Source organism: Babylonia areolata, chromosome 35 (assembly GCF_041734735.1).
Source record: "Babylonia areolata isolate BAREFJ2019XMU chromosome 35, ASM4173473v1, whole genome shotgun sequence".
NCBI classification, from domain to species: domain Eukaryota; kingdom Metazoa; phylum Mollusca; class Gastropoda; order Neogastropoda; family Buccinidae; genus Babylonia; species Babylonia areolata.
In genome coordinates, this window is record NC_134910.1 from 16,315,343 (window position 1) to 16,328,764 (window position 13,422).

Below are 13,422 nucleotides of genomic sequence, written 5' to 3' on the forward strand. Positions count from 1 at the left end.
CGGGGCGACAGTAACTGACTGTGTGGTGGTGGTGACGGGGGCGACAGTAACTGACTGTGTGGTGGTGGTGGTGGTGACGGGGCGACAGTAACTGACTGTGTGGTGGTGGTGGTGGTGGTGGTGACGGGGCGACAGTAACTGACGTGTGGTGGTGGTGGTGGTGGTGGTGACGGGGCGACAGTAACTGACTTGGTGGTGGGTGGTGGTGGTGACAGGGCGACAGTAACTGACTGTGTGGTGGTGGGTGGTGTGGTGGTGATGGGGCGACAGTAACTGACTGTGTGGTGGTGGTGGTGGTGGTGGTGACGGGGCGACAGTAACTGACTTGGTGGTGGTGGTGGTGGTGGTGGTGACGGGGCGACAGTAACTGACTGAGTGGTGGTGGTGGTGGTGGTGGTGGTGACGGGGCGACAGTAACTGACTTGGTGGTGGTGGTGGTGACGGGGCGACAGTAACTGACTGAGTGGTGGTGGTGGTGGTGACGGGGCGACAGTAACTGACTGTGTGGTGGTGGTGGTGGTGACGGGGCGACAGTAACTGACTGTGTGGTGGTGGTGGTGGTGGTGGTGACGGGGCGACAGTAACTGACTGTGTGGTGGTGGTGGTGGTGGTGACGGGGCGACAGTAACTGACTGTGTGGTGGTGGTGGTGGTGGTGACGGGGCGACAGTAACTGACTGTGTGGTGGTGGTGGTGGTGGTGACGGGGCGACAGTAACTGACTGTGTGGTGGTGGTGGTGGTGGTGACGGGGCGACAGTAACTGACTGTGTGGTGGTGGTGGTGGTGACGGGGCGACAGTAACTGACTTGGTGGTGGTGGTGGTGGTGACGGGGCGACAGTAACTGACTTGGTGGTGGTGGTGGTGGTGACGGGGCGACAGTAACTGACTGTGTGGTGGTGGTGGTGGTGGTGGTGACGGGGCGACAGTAACTGACTGTGTGGTGGTGGTGGTGGTGGTGACGGGGCGACAGTAACTGACTGTGTGGTGGTGGTGGTGGTGGTGACGGGGCGACAGTAACTGACTGTGTGGTGGTGGTGGTGGTGGTGACGGGGCGACAGTAACTGACTTGTGGTGGTGGTGGTGGTGGTGGTGACGGGGCGACAGTAACTGACTTGTGGTGGTGGTGGTGGTGGTGACGGGGCGACAGTAACTGACTTGTGGTGGTGGTGGTGGTGGTGGTGACGGGGCGACAGTAACTGACTGGTGGTGGTGGTGGTGGTGACGGGGCGACAGTAACTGACTTGGTGGTGGTGGTGGTGGTGACGGGGCGACAGTAACTGACTTGGTGGTGGTGGTGGTGGTGACGGGGCGACAGTAACTGACTGTGTGGTGGTGGTGGTGGTGACGAGGGCGACAGTAACTGACTGTGTGGTGGTGGTGGTGGTGGTGACGGGGGCGACAGTAACTGACTGTGGTGGTGGTGGTGGTGGTGGTGACGGGGCGACAATAACTGACTTGGTGGTGGTGGTGGTGGTGGTGGTGGTGGTGGTGATGGGGTGACAGTAACTGACTTGGTGGTGGTGGTGGTGGTGGTGACGGGGCGACAGTAACTGACTTGGTGGTGGTGGTGGTGGTGGTGACGGGGCGACAGTAACTGACTTGGTGGTGGTGGTGGTGGTGGTGGTGGTGACGGGGCGACAGTAACTGACTTGGTGGTGGTGGTGGTGGTGGTGACGGGGCGACAGTAACTGACTTGGTGGTGGTGGTGGAAGAAAGGAAACATAAAGCGTTGAGCAACTTGCTGATTTTCAGTTCACCCAACAAACAAACCGTGAAAGGTTTATGGAGAGTATCATCATTTAAAGTGTGAACTGCTGGAAGATTAACACCTCTGCCGGTAATAAAAAAAGTTTAGAAAATGCCCACACGACTCCTTTTCTATCCGTACGCACGTAAAAATTGTGACAGACACACACAATTTTTTCTCATGCATGTGTGTCTGTGTCAGTATGAACACCCTTCAGTGCTGTGAGTGACAACAAAGTGGGAGTTGTAGCATCCATGTTTTTTCACGTCCACATGACAGTGGTGCATGGCAGTATGAACACACAGCCTTCAGTACACCTGGACAGCAGATGTTGCAGTGAGAAACCATTGACTGATCTCTGTTCACCAGCCAGGCTGAGAAGTGAAGGGGTAAAGCAGATGAAAACACCACCACTGTACTGCTGCTCCGTTGACTACACCACCACTTCTCTTTGTATCTGAGGGCCTACAGCTATCCTTTGTCTCCTTTGTCTGCACCAGGAGTCTGTGTGGCTGGACATTAACCCCTCCAGTGCCCCACAATGGAAATTTCCCTCCCTTTTCTGTGTGCAAAAAAAGTGCCAAAGGATCAAGATTTCTGTCTGTGTCATTGTAGGAATTTTCCTCATCACAGAATCAATGTATTCACGTAAAACTGCCATTATTGGAGAGTGTGTTCACTTTCCTTTCTGACAGTATAGGCTATATATAGTTTATTTTAGTAGTTTGCATGCATTAAAAAAACAACAACAAAAAAACACTACCCTCTGTGACTTAAAGGTCCCTTGGCAAATAGTTGTCACAGCATAAAACAGGCATGGCACTGAATGGGTTCCACAAAATTCCTCCTCCTTTGTTCCACTTTTCTAATAACAATATCAAAATAAAACACACCAAAAAATCCTGCCAAAATGCGGCCACCATTAAAAAAAAAAAAAAAAAAAAATCTTGACAACACATCTGACACAAACAAAATGAAAGCTTGAATAAAACAATAGAACCCCCTCCACTGTTTTAGATGGTGAGGAATGAAAACCACATGAACTCATGATTACAGCAACCGGCACGCAATGAAAAGTGACTTTCTGTTGTTACTTTTCTGAACAGCAACTGAGTTAAATTCACAGACGAGACCTTGTTTGAGAAATACAATCCTTTCATTCTGAAACAAAAATCCATGAGAGCTGACTTTACCTCTCTTGAGCATACACGGACATGACCTGTCATAGTCAGTGATGGCTTGATTGTACACGTGCTGTTCCTGTGGATTGGCATGTGTCTTGACTGTACACGTGTAGCTGCTGTGGATTGGCATGTGTCTTGAATGTACACGTGTAGCTGCTGTGGATTGGCATGTGTCTTGACTGTACACGTGTAGCTGCTGTGGATTGGTATGTGTCTTGACTGTACACGTGTAGCTGCTGTGGGTTGGCATGTGTCTTGACTGTACACGTGTAGCTGCTGTGGGTTGGCATGTGTCTTGACTGTACATGTGTAGCTGCTGTGGATTGGCATGTGTCTTGACTGTACACGTGTAGCTGCTGTGGGTTGGCATGTGTCTTGACTTTACATGTGTAGTTGCTGTGGATTGGCATGTGTCTTGACTGTACACGTGTAGCTGCTGTGGATTGACATGTGTCTTGACTGTACACGTGTAGCTGCTGTGGGTTGGCATGTGTCTTGAATGTACACGTGTAGCTGCTGTGGGTTGGCATGTGTCTTGACTACACGTGTAGCTGCTGTGGACTGGCATGTGGTTTGCAAGTCTGATGCATGAACCATACACACACATGAGCAAAATGAAAAGAGCGAGCTGCAAGCCCTTCCAGCATTCCAGTGTTATACAGCCATCCTTCTCCTTTCATGTGAAGCATCCAGCGCTCTTAAAGAGTGAGGGTGCTGTGTAAATGTATGTAATTAATGTCATCATTACAAAAGAGGGCACAGGAATGTATGGAGGAGGATACACTGGACTGTAAATATCAATGTTTTACTAAAATCATGCCATACATCTGTCGTGATCATCATCAGAAACGACAAACGTTTAGTCTAATATCATCATCTTAGATCAACAGACTATAAATGAATAAACAAACGAACGATGAACGACCACAGGCAGATGAAAATTATTATTCTTAATGTTATCATTGATAATTATACAGCACCTATCTTCAGTCAAAGACCAAACTCCAAACGTTTTACAAACACAGAGTCAATTGCACAACAGGCTGCCGACCTGGTTTGAACCGACTGACAGCTGCTTTAAGGCGCTGATCATTCATTTCTGACTCCAATCACATGCACACGTTCACAAGTATATGACAGTGCATGTCCACAAACATGAATACACATGCTTCAATCACACGCACACGTCCACAAGTATAAGACAGTAAATGTCCAGAAACATGAACACAAATACTCCCGCAAATAAACAAAACGTTGAAAGGGAAACGCTGACGGCACCACCAGCGCTGCAGGGTATAAGGCGCCACACACAAGGTGCCCCGTCCCACCAGGCATCCACCCCCACCATCACACCGTCTCCCTGATGCAGGCCAGAGGGATGTTGCCGATCTTGTTCAGGTGCGTCTTCACCTCCACCACGTTGGGGTTCACCTTGCGTAGAAAGGTCACCTTCTCACCTGCTTGCACCGAGAAGTTGGGGGGCGTCTGCCAGACACAGGTCAGGAAAGGGGAATGGATGGTTGAATGTCGTTTGGTAAGGGTCACACAGCTGACATACAAATTACAATACTTTTCTTCACCCAGACCTCGACAGATGGGAAAATATTAGAGACAAACATTCACCTGTAAAGACTTGCTGACAGGTGGACAGAGAATTTACCTGGAAAGACTTGCTGACAGGTGGACAGAGAATTTACCTGGAAAGACTTGCTGACAGGTGGACAGAGAAACATTTACCTGGCAAGACTTGCTGACAGGTGGACAGAGAAACATTTACCTGGAAAGACTTGCTGACAGGTGGACAGAGAAACATTTACCTAGAAAGACTTGCTGACAGGTGGACAGATAAATATCTACCTAGAAAGACTTGCTGACAGGTGGACAGAGAAACATTTACCTGGAAAGACTTGCTGACAGGTGGACAGAGAAACATTTACCTGGAAAGACTTGTTGAGAGGTGGACAGAGAAATATTTACCTGGAAAGACTTGCTGACAGGTGAACAGAGAACCATTTTCCTGGAAAGACTTGCTGACAGGTGGACAGAGAAACATTTACCTGGAAAGACTTGCTGATAGAGAAACATTTACCTGGAAAGACTTGCTGACAGGTGGACAGAGAAACATTTACCTGGAAAGACTTGCTGACAGGTGGACAGAGAAACATTTACCTGGAAAGACTTGCTGATAGAGAAACATTTACCTGGAAAGACTTGCTGACAGGTGGACAGAGAAACATTTACCTGGAAAGACTTGCTGACAGGTGGACAGAGAAACATTTACCTTGAAAGACTTGCTGACAGGTGGACAGAGAAACATTTACCTGGAAAGACTTGCTGATAGAGAAACATTTACCTGGAAAGACTTGCTGACAGGTGGACAGAGAATTTACCTGGAAAGACTTGCTGACAGGTGGACAGAGAAACATTTACCTTGAAAGACTTGCTGACAGGTGGACAGAGAAACATTTACCTGGAAAGACTTGCTGACAGGTGGACAGAGAAACATTTACCTGGAAAGACTTGCTGATAGAGAAACATTTACCTGGAAAGACTTGCTGACAGGTGGACAGAGAAACATTTACCTGGAAAGACTTGCTGACAGGTGGACAGAGAATTTACCTGGAAAGACTTGCTGACACGTGGACAGAGAAACATTTACCTGGAAAGACTTGCTGACAGGTGGACAGAGAAATTACCTGGAAAGACTTGCTGACGGTGAGTTGCCGGACGGAAGGGTCTGGAAAGGGTTCTGCTGTGGAGTACGTTGGATCCACTGTGGAGTAGTCGGGATCCACACTGTCTGCAACATCTGACACAGCTCTGCAAGTTTCAGTATACATGCCCCTGGAAATGTATTTTACAACTTTACATTTGTCTGTGATAATGTTTGTCTGTAATGATGTTTGTTATATCACTTTCTCTGTAATAATGGTTTGTTTGTAATAATTTTATAACGGTTTTTGTAATAACACTTGTAATTACATGTTGTCTGTGATAACATTTGTTTTTAATAGTGTTTCTTTAAAATGCTGTTTGTAGAAGCATGTGTCTGTAATAACATTCGTCTGTCATAAAGTTAGTCTAAAATGACATTGTCTGTGACAGCATTTTTGTCTGTAACAATGTTTGTCAGTAATAACATTTGTCTGTGATAATGTTTGCAATAGAGTTTGTCTTAAATAACACTTGTTTCTGAAAGTATTTGTCCGTGATAACATTTGTCTGTTGTAACGTTTGTCTGTGATAATGTATGTATGTAATAATGTTTGTGTCTGTGATATTTATATGTAATAACGTTTGTGTGTAACAACACTTGTCTGTAATAATGGTTGTCTGAAATAACATTTTTTCTGTGATAATGTTTGTCAAAAATAATATTTGTCTCTGATAATGTTTGTCTGTAGTAATATTTATCTATAACGATTGGCGCAATAGCCAAGTGGTTAAAACTCTGGACTTTCAATCTAAGGGTCCCATGTTTGAATCTCAGTAACAGTACCTGGTAGGTAAAGGATGGAATTTTTTCTGATCTCCTAGGTCAACATATGTGCAGACCTGCAAGTGCCTGAACCCCCATTGTGTGTATATGCACACAGAAGATCAAATACGCATGTTTCAGATCCTGTGATCCATGTCTCTGTAAACGGAGAATGGCTGCCTACATGGCAAGGTAAACAAAACAGTCATACAAGTAGAATGTTACATGTCTGTCTGAGTTTGTATGTGTGCGTGCCTGAAATCTGACTGAATGACAGAGGAGACGAATTATGAGAGCCTCATGGCAGCCGTCAGTCAGGTCTACTCAGGTAGGCAGCATGTTGTGCAAATGACCCCGTGTTTGTAAAGCGATTAGAGCTTGGTCTCTGAATGAGGATAGGCATTACACTAGTATCCATGTCATCACCATCATCATCATCATATGTGATAATGTTTGTCTGCAGTAACATTTGTCTTTGGTCTCTGATCAAGGACAGGCAGTACACCGCCACATCAACGACACAGCCAGCCACATCAACCAGTCCACAGTACACAAACAGCCACATCAACCACACAGCCAGCCACATCAACCAGTCCACAGTACGCAAACAGCCACATCAACCAGTCCACAGTACACAAACAGCCACATCAACCACACAGCCAGCTACATCAACCAGTCCACAGTACACAAACAGCCACATCAACCGGTCCACAGTACACAAACAGCCACATCAACCACACAGCCAGCCACATCAACCAGTCCACAGTACGCAAACAGCCACATCAACCAGTCCACAGTACGCAAACAGCCACATCAACCAGTCCACAGTCCACAAACAGCCACATCAACCAGTCCACAGTACACAGCCACATCAACCAGTCCTCACCCACATCAACCAGTCCACAGTAGCCACATCAACCAATCCACAGTACACAAACAGCCACATCAACCAGTCCACAGTACACAAATAGCCACATCAACCAATCCACAGTACACGAAAAGCCACATCCAGCAGTCCACAAACAGCCACATCAACCAGTCCACAGCCACATCAACCAATCCACAGTACACAAACAGCCACATCAACCAATCAACAGTCCACAAACAGCCACATCAACCAGTCCACAAACAGCCACATCAACAAATCCACAGTACACGAAAAGCCACATCATCCAGTCCACAAACAGCCACATCAACCAGTCCACAGCCACATCAACCAATCCACAGTACACAGCCACATCAACCAATCAACAGTACACAAACAGCCACATCAACCAGTCCACAAACAGCCACATCAACCAGTCCACAAACAGCCACATCAACAAATCCACAGTACACGAAAAGCCACATCATCCAGTCCACAAACAGCCACATCAACCAGTCCACAGCCACATCAACCAATCCACAGTACACAGCCACATCAACCAATCAACAGTACACAAACAGCCACATCAACCAGTCCACAAACAGTCACATCAACCAATCCACAGTACACAGCCACATTGACCAGTCCACAGTACACAAACAGCCACATCAACCAATCAACAGTACACAAACAGCCACATCAACCAGTCCACAAACAGTCACATCAACCAATCCACAGTACACAGCCACATTGACCAGTCCACAGTACACAAACAGTCACATCAACCAATCCACAGTACACAGCCACATTGACCAGTCCACAGTACACAAACAGCCACATCAACCAATCCACAGTACACAAACAGCCACATCAACCAGTCCACAGTAGCCACATCAACCAATCCACAGTACACAAACAGCCACATCAACCAGTCCACAAATAGCCACATCAACCAATCCACAGTACACAAACAGCCACATCAACCAGTCCACAACACACAGCCACATCAACCAGTCCACAGCAGCCACATCAACCAGTCCAGCCACATCAACCAGTCCACAGCAGCCACATCAACCAGTCCAGCCACATCAACCAGTCCAGCCACATCAACCAGTCCACAGCAGCCACATCAACCAGTCCAGCCACATCAACCAGTCCAGCCACATCAACCAGTCCACAGCAGCCACATCAACCAGTCCAGCCACATCAACCAGTCCAGCCACATCAACCAGTCCACAGCACAGAAAAGCCAACACTCACTGTGAGCCAGGCTGTAAAAGGCGGAAGACCCTCCATGGTTCCCCAGAGCCGGCACCGGCGTGGGGGCGGGGGCGGGGGCTGAGGCCGGAGGAGGGGGGACGGGCGCTCGCTGAAAAGTGTCGCTGGAGGATGCGGAACCTGCGCGGGAGTTGCTTCCCCCCCCTCCTCCACTGCTGCTGCCAGGGGCTCCTGTGTCGTAGTAGTTCTGGTATGGCACCGGCGCTGTCGTGTGGGCAAAGGAAGGGGATAAATGAATTAGTCTCTGTCAGCCTTTCTTTGTTTGTGGTGGGGTTGTAATTTATGTAGATGTTGGGTCAGTGTTGTGCGGGCAAATGGAGGGGGTGGTGGGGGGGGGGGGGAGTAATGAGTTAGTCTCTGTCAACCATTGCTGTGGTGGGGCTGTAGTTCATGTAGATGTCGGTGATTTGGGGCACAGGGTGGGGGCCAGGGGGAGGGAAGAAGTGGGGGAGTGAGGGGAGGTGCTTGGGTGCATGTTAAGCGTGTGTGTGTGTGTGTGTGTGTGTGTGTGTGTGTGTGTGTGTGCACATGTATACACGCATGCACACTTGTGTGTGTGCACACATCAGAAGGCATGGTGACAAAGTGCGCATGTGTACAGCAGATATGTTTGTGCACACCCTTTCCATATCTGAGCACCTGTATACATGTTTATATGAATATCTATTCATGTAATCACTTGCAACAATGGCTATTTGCACGCATGTGTGCCAATTGTGTTCATAACTGCACAGTAATTGTGCAAATATGTGTCAATAATTGTGCAAATGTGTGACTATGATTGCCCAAATATGTGTCCACACTTGTACAAATTTGTATTCAAAATGGCACAAATGTGTGTCTGCAACTATGGAAATGTGTGTAACTGTATGGTAAATGTGCAAATACGTGCCTGTGACTGCGCATGTGTCTGAAATTGCATGGTATTTCTGTAAATGTGAGCACTAATGTGCTCCCATGATTGTACCAATGTGCGTCCATAAATATGTGTCCATAACTGTGTCAATGTGTCCATAAATTTTGTCCATAACTGCATCAATGTGACCATAAATGTGTGTCCATAACTGTGTCAATGTCACCATAAATGTTGTCCATAACTGTGTCAACGTGTCCATAAATATGTGTTCATAACTACGTCAATGTGTCCATAAATGTTGTCCATAACTGCGTCAATGTGTCCATAAATGTCCATAACTGTGTCAATGTGTCCATAAATATGTGTTCATAACTGCATCAATGTGACCATAAATGTGTGTCCATAACTGCGTCAGTGTGTCCATAAATGTTGTCCATAACTGCGTCAATGTGTCCATAAATGTGTGTCCATAACTGAGTCAATGTGTCCATAAATGTGTCCATAACTGCGTCAATGTGTCCATAAATATGTGTTCATAACTGCATCAATGTGACCATAAATGTGTGTTGATAACTGCATCAACGTGACCATAAATGTGTGTTGATAACTGCATCAACGTGACCATAAATGTGTTGATAACTGCATCAATGTGTCCATAAATGTGTGTCCATAACTGCATCAATGTGACCATAAATGTGTGTCGATAACTGCGTCAATGTGTCCATAAATGTGTGTCCATAACTGCATCAATGTGACCATAAATGTGAGTCCATAACTGCATCAATGTGACCATAAATGTGAGTCCATAACTGCATCAATGTGACCATAAATGTGTGTCGATAACTGTGTCAATGTGTCTATAACTGCGTCAATGTGTCCATAAATGTGTGTCCATAACTGCATCAATGTGACCATAAATGTGTGTCCATAACTGTGTCAATGTGTCTATAACTGCGTCAATGTGTCCATAAATGTGTGTCCATAACTGTGTCAATGTGTCTATAACTGTGTCAATGTGTCCATAAATGTGTGTCCATAACTGTGTCAATGTGTCCATAAATGTGTGTCCATAACCGCATCACTGTGAGTCCACAAATGGAGTGAGTCCACAAAAGTGTGTCCCTAACAGCGTGGAGTGACACAAGGCGTGTCCCTAACAGCGTGGAGTGACACAAGGTGTGTCCCTAACAGTGTGGAGTGACACAAGGTGTGTCCCTAACAGTGTGGAGTGACACAAGGTGTGTCCCTAACAGCGTGGAGTGACACGAGGTGTGTCCCTAACAGCGTGGAGTGACACGAGGTGTGTCCCCAACAGCGTGGAGTGAAACAAGGTGTGTCCCTAACAGCGTGGAGTGACACAAAGCGTGTCCCTAACAGTGTGGAGTGACATGAGGCATGTCCCTAACAGTGTGGAGTGACACAAGGTGTGTCCCTAACAGCGTGGAGTGACACAAGGTGTAGTGCTGTGTGCCTGCTGCTCACCGGGTCTCTCGGTGCCGGTCATGAACTGTGAGATAAAGGACTGCACATCCTGGTTCACGTCACATGTCTCTAGAATCTTCCGCACTCGCTCACAGCTCTGTAACATCCAACACACAGTAGCAACAGTAACACCAGAAACATCACTTGTCTCTAGAACATTCCCCACTCGCTCAAAGCTCTGTAACATCCAACACACAGTACGAACTAGCAACAGTGACATCACAAGTCTCTAGAACCTTCCGGACACGCTCACAGCTCTGTAACATCCAACACAACACACACATAAACAGCAACAATAACATCACTTGTCTCTGGAACATTCCCTACTCACTCATACCTCTGTAACATCCAACACACAGTTGCAACAGTAACATCACTCGTCTCTAGAACACTCCCCACTCGCTCACAGCTCTGTAACATCCAACACAACACAACACACAGAAGTAACAGTAACGTCACTTCTCTACAGAACCTTCTGCACCATTCACAGCTCTTAACATCCAACACAACACAACACACAGTAGTCACAGTAACATCACTTGTCTCGAGAACATTCTCCATGTGCGCAGAGCTCTGTACACCACACAACACAACACCACCAACCACGTGTACCAATCATGACAGCTGCAACAACAATAACTACATTAATAATAATACTGATGATGACGACAAACTAATAGTCAATTTAATTACTGTTGACAATGACATAAATAGTAAGCAATAGCAGGAACTTAAAAAAGAATCAATAACAACAATAAATACACCACAACTATCCCATCACTGTAAGCAATAGTAGCAACTTTAAAAAGAATCATCAACAGCAACAATTACACTCCAATTATCACATCACTAATACTAATAATGGGATTTTATAAGAATAACAACTACAGCATTCCTATCTGCTATTTATTCTCTTACCACTTCTTCTTCATTTGTGGGCTGCAACTCCCACGTTCACTCGTATGTACATGAGTGGGCTTTTATGTCTATGACCATTTTTACCCTGCAATGTGGGCAGCCATACTCCGCTTTCAGGGGGTTGCATGCTGTGTATGTTCTTATTTCCATAACCCACATAACGCTGGCATGGATTGCAGGATCTTTAACGTGCGTATTTGATCTTCTGCTTGTGTATACACACAAAGGGGGTTCAGGCACAAGCAGGTCTGCACATAGGTTAACCTGGGAGATTGGAAAAATCCTCACCCTTTACCCACCAAGCACCGTTACCAAGATTCAAACCTGGGACCCTAAGACTGAAAGTGCAACGCTTTAACCACTTGGCTATTGAGCCCGTCTCTCCTACCACAATAGTGGGGTTTCACAGAGCCCAATGTCCACGACAGAGCACATGGCAAAACACACAGCCTGTCACACAGTCACATGCCACACAGAGAAAGCAAAACATTCAACTGTGCACATGCACACACACGTACCTACACAAACACACACCTGCATACACTCACACACACACATTGGAACACACACACAATTACACACACAAACACACATGGACATACAAACACACACAAACACATTCACACAACACGCACACAAATCCAAATACACACAAACACCCCCCACATACACACCTACAAACACACAAATACACTCACATCCACACACACACACACACACACACATGCTCACTCACAAACACACACACACACACCACAAACACACTCACATCCAAACACACTAACACCCAAACACACACACACACACACGCCCACACACACACACACCCACACACACACACACACCTCATCAACGTCGAATGCTGTCTGTGACACCCTGTTGACCGACATCCACATCTCAGACCTCAGAAAGCAGATCTGCTCTTCATCGTAATCCTGGAACTCCTGTGGAAAAATGACACAAAACTTCACCACCAGCCACTGTGGCAGAATGGTTAGCGTCACTGACTGAACAGTACCACTGTGGTTAGTGTCACTGACTGAATACCACTGTGGTTAGCGTCACTGACTGAACAGTAACGTATAAAATCAGAATAATGACAACAGAAAGTCGAAAATGAAGAGGTAAAAAGGATGAAGATATATATATATATATATATATATATATACATAAAGATGATGAACATCGAAAGAAAAAACAACAGAAGACAGAAAGAAAAAAGCAAACGATGAAGACAGGGAGAAATAACATGGAATATGTAAACGTCTTGAAAGAAGTGAACATTTTTAATCAGATTTGAAGGTTTTAAACTATGGAAGTTTTTTAAACTTTGAGTGGAAAGTTTGACGTGGTGACTCGTTTTAACTGTTCATTTTTTACCCTTGTAGTAGGTATTAATGTGGCGATAGCCTTGAGATGGCCTTAGTGGTTGGCGAGGCTCTATGCACCATAATTTCATTTCATTTCATTTCAAACAAAAATATCTCAAGACGAATATTGAAAGAAAATAACACAACAATGTAAAAAAAACAAAAACAACAACAAATAAAAAAATATATAAAAAAAGGAAAAACACAAGATGAAGACAGAAAGAAAAAAATGATGATAAAGAT

At 45.9% G+C, this 13,422-nt stretch overlaps 1 protein-coding gene across 1 annotated transcript in view; it reads right to left on the reverse strand.

Annotated features, from left to right (window-relative positions):
- Positions 1 to 1,519: 1,519 nt before the first annotated feature.
- LOC143277939 (proline-serine-threonine phosphatase-interacting protein 2-like) overlaps positions 1,520 to 13,422 on the reverse strand; it is a 46,039-nt gene continuing 34,136 nt past the window's right edge. The window contains exons 10-14 of the mRNA XM_076582920.1: positions 12,655 to 12,753; positions 10,892 to 10,988; positions 8,536 to 8,757; positions 5,629 to 5,741; positions 1,520 to 4,417 (exon numbers count right to left, since the gene is read on the reverse strand). Of these exons, the coding sequence (XP_076439035.1) occupies positions 4,280 to 4,417; positions 5,629 to 5,741; positions 8,536 to 8,757; positions 10,892 to 10,988; positions 12,655 to 12,753 (669 nt within the window). The 3' untranslated portion in view covers positions 1,520 to 4,279. The remainder of the gene's footprint in view (positions 4,418 to 5,628; positions 5,742 to 8,535; positions 8,758 to 10,891; positions 10,989 to 12,654; positions 12,754 to 13,422) is intronic.